The sequence below is a fragment of the Austrofundulus limnaeus genome, unplaced genomic scaffold (assembly GCF_001266775.1).
Source record: "Austrofundulus limnaeus strain Quisiro unplaced genomic scaffold, Austrofundulus_limnaeus-1.0 Scaffold177, whole genome shotgun sequence".
Classification (NCBI taxonomy): domain Eukaryota; kingdom Metazoa; phylum Chordata; class Actinopteri; order Cyprinodontiformes; family Rivulidae; genus Austrofundulus; species Austrofundulus limnaeus.
This window is the reverse complement of record NW_013952579.1, coordinates 216,823-227,859: the sequence shown is the minus strand read 5'-3', so window position 1 is coordinate 227,859 and position 11,037 is coordinate 216,823. Positions and strand designations below refer to the sequence as shown.

The 11,037-nt window shown below is 37.6% G+C and overlaps 1 protein-coding gene across 1 annotated transcript in view; it reads right to left on the bottom strand.

Annotated features, from left to right (window-relative positions):
• sntb1 (syntrophin, basic 1) overlaps positions 1 to 11,037 on the bottom strand; it is a 61,449-nt gene that overhangs the window by 5,151 nt on the left and 45,261 nt on the right. Inside the window, exon 7 of the mRNA XM_014017793.1 lies at positions 1,115 to 1,344. Coding sequence (XP_013873247.1) covers positions 1,115 to 1,344 — 230 coding nt within the window. The remainder of the gene's footprint in view (positions 1 to 1,114; positions 1,345 to 11,037) is intronic.

Here is an 11,037-nt window from a genome sequence, read left to right as displayed (position 1 = left end):
TATATATATATACTAATTAATATAACTAGTCTAGCTATTTCTTTTAAAAAAACATCTCCATCTTTAGTAGGTCTGAAAAAGGGAGGAATAAACACATTTTATTCATAACGAGCTAACCAGGTAGCTGCATTAAATTACTGCTAGCTGACTAGTTTAACATTTCTTTAACAGGTGTAATAGTTTGTTTATCACTGATGATTCAAACGGTTTCCTGGAGCTTTTGGAGCTTTTAGCACATGAAGAGGTCCAAGATGAGGAACTTGATGCTGCAGCAGGTTCCACAAGACAAGGTGAACTTTCAGTTTAACAAAAACAAAAAGACGGACGATTTTTTCRTTTTTGGTGTATAAATGTTAAATAGAATAACAATCCGTTTTTTGGTTTTCAATATCTAGTTTTAACATGAAAAACAAATGGCCAAAGTGTAGATGACCCTAACTGTGACTTCTCATTTGAGCCAAAGTGAAAAAGGAAGTGACGTCAAAGTGGAACTCTTTGTTTATTGAAACATTATTTTAACTCTGACTCTTCTTCATCTCTCTTTGACAGTGAATCAATAGAACCTAAAGAAACATCAGATTCTTCTTTACTGTCTGTGTTGTCAGTCATTGTAGCAATGCTCTGCTCCTATTCACACACTCCCCTTAGACATCACTTCCTGTTTCTTCACATGTGAATATCGCAACAATCTGAGCAGCTTTTTGTTGGTAACATGTTATCAATGTTATATTTCCCAAAATGCATTCACATTTATTATAAAAATTCAAAATATCAAAAATATTTCAGCTTTTTTTCTTTTTTTAAACCAGGAAACAGTTATATTTCTATGTTTGAAGCGATGTCTGATTAGAAGGACAAATAAACGTCTTGTTCGATTAATTTAGAAGCTTATAAATGATATTGGAGGACATCACAATAAATCAATAAATACTTCTGTTTGATCCATTGGAGTGATTTATTGGACATGTGTCTTCTTTTTGTTTTCCAGTCTGTCAGGAATTCCCCAGTCTACCTCCTAGACCTGTTTATGACCGAGCATGCAGGTGAAACTGGACTATCCAGACTATAAGATGATTACTTTTTAATTGTCAAAACATAAAGCGTGAACACTCACAATCTCCCCTTCCTTCTCTCCAAAGTCGAGCAGCAGCCTGCGCACTCCGTCATCTGAGGACATCTTTAGTTTTTCAAAGGGGTAGGAGAGGAGCACTTGGGGCTTGCTGGAAGTGTTAACGACTCGTTCTTCACCGCCCTCCTCATCTGCTACTTTCGGGTCAGCCAGCACAGAGAAGCCCTTCTCGTAGTGGATCACCAGACGGCATTCCTGACCACGGAACAAGCAACCTGCAAGACAGAGATTAGTAATAAAAACAGGGTTTCTTGCATAAGCAAATCTCATTTTAAAGCATATCAGCCTTGTTTTAAAGAAGTAAAATGTATAACACTTCACAACTGAACTCAAGTGTCCCATATCTGTTTACTTAAATAACACGGTGAACGCCGCGGCCTCTCAGTAACACCCACTGCTCCTTTACTGGAGATCTCACAGAAAGAAGAGGGTGCAATTTCTCAAATTCACAACATTTCTCGTCACTTCTTTCCAGCTCTCGTTACAGCAGGTGTCTGCCTGAAAGCTGAGAGTGGCCTACTATCTGTAACAACTTCTCCAATTTAAGCGYAGCCTCTGTCAGCGTCGCCTCGTCCCCCACAGTGTAATCTAAGATAGTTTTATTTGTCAAGCAGTAGAGTTATTTGACATGGACTACCCTCACTTTCTTCAGCCGACATGTGGGCCACATGCTGACAACTTTATTCCCATCAGTAAGCTCCTACATCTCAGTGACTCGTATCTACGAAACTGTGTGYTTGTTGAGCAAAAGATGACAAGCAATAAAAATGCTAAGATACCACATGCATGTACAGCAGAGTGGATGTTTATATATGAACATGAAAGTGTTTACACATCATGTGTGTATTATCTGGTGCAACAGCTTGCTCCAGTTTGTTCAGTCCTGTGTTGTACTTTACCACACTGCATATAAACCTCATGAGCTGCTCTGTTCGTACGAATAGCTTTGGCTCTTAAAGTGATATTTCCATCTTTTTAAGTGGAGTTCTGAAAAATAAGTATTAAAGGGGACCTATTATGCAAAATTCACTTTTTAAAGTTTTTTTTTTACTCAACTTTGGGTATATACTTCTTAAAAAACAGTCCTAGGACCAAAAAAATGCACCCAAGGGCATATTTACTGTAAGTAAATGTATTTTTAATGTATATTAAAGACAAGTTTTATACTTCCGCCATTTTGTGAYGTCACAAGCCGTACGACAACCCACCGGAACCTGCGTTCAGCCCCTTACCTTGCAACCCCCGGGTGAGGCTCCACCTCCTCAGTATAAAAAGCYRTCACGGTTGTTGTTATATAATGTGTAGCTCATTTCATAACAAGCCTCCAACAGGGTAATGGGTAGAGTGTTGGACCAGAGTGTGGGAGACCAGGGTTTGAGACCGACACGGACACAATTTAATTATTTATTTTCATTCATTATGATCACGTTTTCTCATGTACCTCTATTGTTTAGCTTATTAAAGCCTTGTTAAAGCTTATTTGTTCGAGATTCTGAGGTATTTTGACCGCTGCTGCTCCCTGCTCTGGTAACAGCATGCAGAGTGAGCGCAGAGCAGAGGAGGAGKAGAAAAAAAAAGAAGCTGCGACCACGACTCTCATATGGTTGTACAACGGAGCTTCTGCTATTATTAGCCATGCTAAAGTAAACGCTGGCTTTGGAGGGCGGAGTTAATGTCAACAGATTTTTGGAGGGTGGAGTTAATGTCAACAGATTTTTGGAGGGCGGAGTTAATGTCAACAGATTTTTGGAGGGTGTTACCAACAGAGCTCATTAACATAAACAGCTCTTCTGAACGGAAGTCAGAGCAGGCAGAACTAGAAAATGGGAAATTTTATTATCTGAGAATTATTTTGTGCATTAAATTGAATGAACATGGTCTGGATAGCCCACAGACATACCATAAACATTTCTAGGACCCATAATTGGTCTCCTTTAACATAAAATAATTATCTTTATAAATGCATTTTGAACAACCTCAGTTTTAGGAAGTAACAAACTGTTAGCTAACAGCAAGGTAAACAACTGTCCTAAAAACTATCCATCAACCAATCATTTACCCATCTATCTATCTATCCATCCATCTATCAACCCATCATCTATCTATTCATCATCCATCAACCCATCATCCATCTTTCTAGCCAACCATCTATCCATCCATCCGCACTTTTCCATTCAGGGTCAGGGAGCTGGTGCCCATCACCAGCAGTCAGTGGGTGAGAGGCAGGGGACACTCTGGACAGGTCACAAGTTCATCACCGGGCCACGTTTCATGTTCATTTCTTTTCTGTGTTTTGTTTCTTGTTCCTCTTTAGTGTTTCTTCATTCCCCGTGATTTTCTAGTGTTTCTTAGTTTTCCCAGAGTGCGCACCTGATCCCAAAGTCAGGTGTTTTCCACTGTCAGCTCGTTAGTGTCTCTGTATAGTCTGCCTTGTCTCTACTTCCCTGTCAGGCCATCTCTGGTTTGCCTTCCCTTGTGCTTCTCCTGTTTTCTCCTGGTTATTCTAGTAAGTGTCCTTTTTCTGCTGCTACATCAGCATCTTTATTTTGTAAATAAATCGCTTTTCTGTTTTACTATCTTTAAAACTTTTTTTGCCTGCTCACTGGGCCCTCTCCTGCGCATAAACTCAAGCTTTTACACAGATAGCTGTGCTTATTTGCACATGCAAATTGTAGGTAACTGTAGCACTTTCAGCGCACCAAGGGGCGCTTTTTGATAAAACATTATAATGTTTCAGATGGAATAACTACACAACACAAAACTGACAACCGTTGAAAGGTTTATAAAGAAGTTTCCGCATTACTCTACAAATTTTAAAACACAGACAATCCACTTCAGTCTTGTGTGTGTTTGGACTTCTCATTATATTTGTTCATTATTAATATAATAATATTTCTCCTTTTAATTTAAAGGCTGCTGCAAGTGTATGAACTATAATCCCCAAATGAAACACTACTGTAATTAAATCGGTTTCTGCTTTTGTTCCTGTCTAATTCACATGACATAATTGTCATTGAAATATTTTTAATCAACAGGAAATTAAAGTTTGAGTATGTCCATGCTGTTATTCACAATTAAGATTGATCGTTGAGTCGTCCAGTAAAACCATCGATCCAATCAGCACATTAACGTAAGAAAGACAACACAATATGAAACGGCCACAACAAAATCAAAGGTAAAACTGCAGCTGTAAAAAAATCACTGCTGCTTCATGCTAAATTATGTTAAGTCTTTGTTAGTTAAAAACAGTGAGAACATGTTGGGGCCTGTATCTTTCAGTTATTTTCTTTCTTTCTCTTTTGTGTTTATTTTCTGCGATTTTCTTAAGCTCTATTATTTGTTTTCATTTATTAAGTCATGTATTCCTCTGTGCCAACAGCTACTTCTACCTCAGTCAGTATTTTTCCAGACAGGCTAACACGCCCATAACCTGCTCACTTGTTTCACCAGTCACAGCTGCAGCCACTCTACGCATCAGCTCCGGCTCTTTTAGTCCCTCAGCTCACCTCACACACCAGCTGAGCACAACCTGCCTGAAACTGTGACAAGAGCTTGAATTGCCAAAAATTTTAGTCGGTGCCAAATGTTTTTGCTCAACTGCTCCAACTGAGCTTCTCAATCATACATCACAATATTTATGAAAGTGTACATTGTCACAAAATCTGGTACTGCAGTGTTGCTTTCCTGCTGCATATGCAATTCATTGGTATTTCTAATTAAACAAATATAAAAGTATACATAGATTTGGGTTTTTGTTTTGTTTGTTTTTGTTTTTTGGATTCTTGCATAATTTTCTAAAACTGAAATCAGAACCTGAGGCATACACAACTAAATATAGAGACATCCCAAACCGAGATGTAAAAGAAGTCTCATAATGAGTATATTCTAATGAACTGCGTGGCCAGACAAATGTGCCCATAATGAGATAAATGGAGCTGTAAAGAGAGGAAAGAGTGCAGGTCTTTGCTGCAGTTAGGAGGGAAAATTAGACCTGAAACTTTACTCTTCTACCTGGGAACTCTGTTCTGTGGAGAACCCTGCTTTCCCACTAGAATATCCTCTAACAGCACAGAAAAGGGCTTTTCAGGCTGCAACAAAACCCCTTTATGCCCGATTCTGAGTGGAAGAAACACAAGGATGAAAGGATCAGAGACTGATAACATGGAGTGACTGAATAAATCAGGGAAGGACAAGGTCAGGCAGAAAAGAGGGCTATGACAAAAAAAGTTTAAACACTAAAAGCTTGTGTCACCGTTGTGAGACAAAAATGATATCAAAGGCTGTTTTTCATCAAATCTCGGGTCATTAGCAAAAAAGGTATTTTAATAATTGCACCCCGCTCACAACTTCAAGAGTCACAGCAGATTAATAGATTAATTTTCCACCTCTGCTGAGGCAATTGGCTTTTTAAATTGCTGCAAGTTATGAAACGGTTTACCTGTTCGACACTCAATCAACTTCAAATGCAGCATAAAAAATTACAGCTGTCACTCACTCTGATAACAGTAACATGAAGACCAAAGAAAATGACTAATAAGAAGCTCAGAAAATAAAAAAGGTCCAATCACTGCTAATATTTCATAAACTTCTATACCAATAAAACATTTTTGTTAGGTTTTTGTATGACGAAATGTTCTTGATATATAAACGACTCTTATTTTTGTGACATTCCCTAAGACATCGGTACATTTCAGGAGATGTTACATGTTTAAAACTGTGGTTTCCAACCCTGGTTCTCGAAGCCCACTATCCTGCATCAGGGCTATATAGGCAGTGTAGGCAAACACTAAGGGTCCCATCCATCTAGTGGGTGCCACAAATGAAGGAAGAAAACAATATTTCATAACTTTATCTGATGATTAACGGTTGATTAAGTTTGTGCAAAATGTTTTTGCTCAACTACTCCTAAACTATTTCAACTGAGCTTCCCAGTCATACATCACTAGTTAAATACATGATATTTATGAAAGTGTAAACTCAGGTTTACGAAGGTAACTTGTTCTGTGGGTTTCTCAGCTGCTTTGTTACTACATGAGGTGTTCTATGGTGCAGAGGATATTTCATGATAAAAGTATCATATGATGCAGTCAAAACTAATGTTGGTGCTCAGTGTGTAAATACACTGCCTGGCCAAAACAAAAGTTGCCACCAAAAGAAAAGGTCACACTCTAATATTTTGTTGGACCACCTTTAGCTTTGATTACGGCACACATTCGCTGTGGCATTGTTTGGATAAGCTTCTGCCATGTACTAAGATTTATTTCCATCCATCGTTGCATTAAATTTTTCATCAAGGTCTTGCATTGATGATGGTAGAGTCTGACCGCTGCACAAAGCCCTCTCCAGCTCATCCCAAAGATTCTCAATGGGTTAAGGTCTGGACTCTATGGAGCCAATCCATGTGTGAAAATGATGTCTCATGCTCCCTGGACCACTCTTTCACAATAAGAGCCCGATGAATCCTGGCATTGTCATCTTGGAATATGGCCGTGCCATCAGGGAAGAAACACTTTATTGATGGAACAACCTGGTCATTCAGTATAATCAGGTCGTCAGCTGACATCATTCTTGGAGCACAGACTSTTGCTGAAGCTAGACCTGACCAACTGTAGCAACCCCACATCATAGACCTTAATTAAATTCAGATGGGGACTTTGTTTTTGGTCAGGCAGTGTAGAAAACTGATAGTGAAAGTTTCAGTTATGATCTCAGATAAAGTTCATGTTAAAGTCTGGATTTCAGTGCTCTGCCTTCATAAAATACTAATTTATGTTGTTTTATTAATCCCAAGAATTTAGTAAAATGTTCTTCAAATGTCTGGAAAATGCATGGTTTTGAGTAGATCTTTTACAAAAATTTCTATTTCTCCCTAAAACTGCTTCACTCCACAGCTGCTCGTTAACATGAACAGGTGTTCCTTGTGCTGCCAGCAGGTGTTGGCAGGTATGAGGTAGACTTCTGGTATTCTGTTACAAAAGAACTGTACTGTTAAATATTTTATTTTGACAACCTGGTTTCTAKAGATAAAAGATAACATTAAAGACAAAACTATTTAATTTAATATGTGAATGTTTGTAAATTAGCAGTGAGATTTACAAAACCGCACAAGGGTCGCCAGCTGAAATCATGCCTAGGGCACCAAATTGGCTAGGGCCGGCCCTGTCCCGTATGTTTTAGATGTTTCCCTGCTTTGACACAGCTGATTTGCATGAATGGCCCACAAATTATGTGAATTATTTAGTTKACTTGCTGTGTATTGCTTTCTCTGTGTTTTTCAACAATTTGGATGAATTTAAGTAGAAAACGATTCTTACGTTGTTGCAGTTGTGGGCCGGTGCAGGTCACCACCTGCCTCCGTCAGTAGATTTATCATCTCCCTGTCGGCAGTGACCAGAATTGCAGGGAGCTTCAAAAAAGTCTCGCTGAGGCATTAAATAATTTCACCTCATGGACACATCCTGCTGATTTTTGCTCATTCAGACAGCCACCACCAATGCCATACCGCACATTATCTTATCTAATGCAGGAATAATGTGCAGCAAAACCTGCTGTGTCAGATTTTCTGCTCAGAAATCCATTTGTGAGACTAAAATTAGAAGATAAAGTAGCAGTCAACAGCTTGGAGGAGACAGATAAACTGAACACAAAAYACTACAGACAGAGGAGATAAACAACAGGACATTTTCTCTAACATGACACACCTGTTTTCATTGTTTATTTACAGTTAGATAATTGCTCACAGATGGGTCTCATTTAACTAATCATGTAGCTTCTGAAGGTAATGGTTAAAACAAAAGGGGGAAAATATATGCACTCATCGCTTTCACAGTTTTATAGCTTTGGACATTATTCAAAAGTTGCCCTCACTTCCAGAACTTTATTAATATGAAGTATTATTGATTTGATTTTGATTTATTTATTTAACAGGAAAAGATTATTAAAAATCAAGCCTGACTCAGCATAATTGCTGTTTTACAGCAGGTTCCTGTTCTGCAGCACATAAAACACTCAGAATTACAGCATCACAATCACATCATTATACACCATAGACACAAAGACAAACAAGCATACCAAATTTCAAAAAGGCAGCATTTGCAAAATCGGACGTCTAAATATGAGCACAACAAAAAGTGTCCAGCAGATGGCAGACAAGATTCTTCTTAAAGGGCTGTAGTTTTGAAATGGACTTTATATTTTGAGGAATGTCATTCCATGCTTTAGTATAAACATAGAAGAAAGACCTCTGGCCGTAACAGTTTTTAAAAGTTGGTAATATCAGTTGTCCTTTTGTAACAGATMTAGTTGAATGACCACTTCCAGAATTTAATTTGGGCAACAATGCACAGAGAGTTCCATAATTGGCACCTTGGAAGATCTGAAAATATAAATGAATACCACTATACAAAACATAATTCTGAAAAGTCAAGRCATCAGACAATGAAAGAACTGTACAGTGATGAGTCYAATCAGGAAGTTTATGAATTTTGTAGGCCCTGTTGTAGAGCCTAACTATGGGTTCTAAGATTTCATTTGTTGTAAGAGACCAAACAGGTAAACAGTACGACATGGTTGAGAGTATAATGGCATGAAGATAGATATTTGAAACAGAAGATGTCAGATTGGATCTAATTTTTGAATAAACGTATAATTTCTGTTTCAACTTAGTGGTTAAGACTTGTACATGATCACGATAAGTCAAATGAGAATCGAAAGTAATTCCAAGATATTTGTAGGTAGTGACAATATCAAGGGGTTTGTTTAAAAAAGTGAGTTGATTTGTTATATTGAAATGTCTCCTGGGTGAGGAAAAATACATGCACACATTTTTTTAACATTAATTGACAAAAGATTATCTTGAAGCCAAMCATKAAATGTCTGAAGATCTRCTTGTAACTGACTATTAATAGATTCAATATTGAAATCAGACAAAAAAAGAACAGTATCATCAGCATACATTAAAATATTTGAATACTTCAATATTTTTGGAAGGTCATTTATGTATAACAGGAAAAACAATGGGCCCAGTATGCTACCCTGCGGAACTCCCATGGAACAGGGCAGAGACCCGGACACAGAGCTTCCATGTTTCACAACCTGACACCTGTCAGTCAAATAAGACGAAAATAAGAGGCATTTTTACTGTAGGAATATTACCTCAAATAAAATTAAAAATCCAATCCAGAAAGCTGTGTACCTGTCTAAACATACTTCTGTTTCGGGTGGAGGTGTTTATTAGATTTTCACGAGACACAACCTTGACACATGGGTGGGAGGGGAAAAAAGGCGACAATTTAGTGCAACAAAATAAATAGCCCATCTTATAAACAAAAACCTATCTTCAGTCACAGAAAATGTTACAAATGTTATAATTTGTGTTAAAATTGTGATTCAGGGAATGAATGTTCGCCCCACTAACATGCTTTGGAGCCATCAGCCTGTATCTACAGGACAAACCTCTAAGAAGTTCGTCCTGAAGTTCATATCTAGTTACTGTAAAATACGGAAAAGCCTAGAAGTGGAACCCTGACTGATCAAAAAGTTAGGATTTTAGCTGCTTCCATTCTCTGCTGTTACGTTTTCTAACATCACCCCACACGTTGAAGAGATGGTTGAAATCAATCCTCTCTTTTATAAAAGTGTGTCAATACATTACAGCTGCTTTCATGCAGTTATCCGATTTATTTTTTTAACAGTTTTGCAGGCGACACTGCAAAAATAATCTGTAGTTTACAAAAGTTACTGCACCCTGCCTTGGTTTTTTTTAATGTGAGCACCTCCAAAATGTCAAATTATTCAGAATTTTGGGATTTGTCGACAATGTTATTTATTTTAGGAAGTTCACAATTATTGAGAGGTATATAATTAGCAAATGGACCAACAGAATAAAAATAACATTAAAAACATGGAACCAAGCTAAAAGAGACAGATCTGTTGTAGACACGAGAAGGGTTTAAAGCCTTATCCTGGGCGTGCTGTATCATCCGGCCAACTGCTAAAAATATCAATTTGACATAAGAAGTCACCTTGGATATATCAAGCAGGGTGACAGAAGGCCAATTTCTGGTGAAATTTGATTTCAGAGCCGAACAAACTAGTTTCTTCTTTAAAATCTCTCAAGAATTGCATGCTGCTGGRTGAGTGACTGGGAGTTAATCTATCTTTAGAAGAAATCTCCATTGTAAGCTTTGACATGGAGCAACGCATCAGGAGTTTAGAATCTGACAACCATAAGAAGCCGACAAGGTCAGTGTAATGACTCCTCAAGTGACAACTGCTTAAAAATGTGTGAATGCGCTTTGTATGCAATTTCACACTCCTCCTCTGCGAACTGTAAATTACTTTCCTATTTTCACACCATGAAACTGAGCAATCAGGATCTATATTACAGTTTCAAAGGTAATAAAATTCATTTCACAAAGATACTTCATAATGAGCAATAAAAGGGCCAGAACTTTCTTTTTTTTWAATTCTCATTAACTTGTATTATGGAAATAAAATCAGATTGTGTTGTAAGACACATTTTTGGCCATGGTTTAGTTTAGCTCAGCCCTTTGAATTTTAATATTACTTTGGTGGTTATTCACAACTTCAGTGCAAACTAATGTAATAACTATTTTGAAAGTTTTAGAATGAGTTTTATGGGTTATAGTGATCCCTGTTGGGATCACCAAAACAGGAGTAAACATCCCCAACAGCAACAGGATAAATTGATCATTTGCAATAGTAATTTTTCATCAAGACAAAACGTAGAGAATTGATGATATTTCCTTTAATGACAGATCTGCTGTAGTCACATTGTTTTTGTGATGCCGGTTCTTTATGAATGTCGTGAGTGCAAGTTGTGAAAATAATACATCAAGCAATTTTTCTTAAGTCAATATTGTGGTGCTTTAAGGGTGGTGTCACTG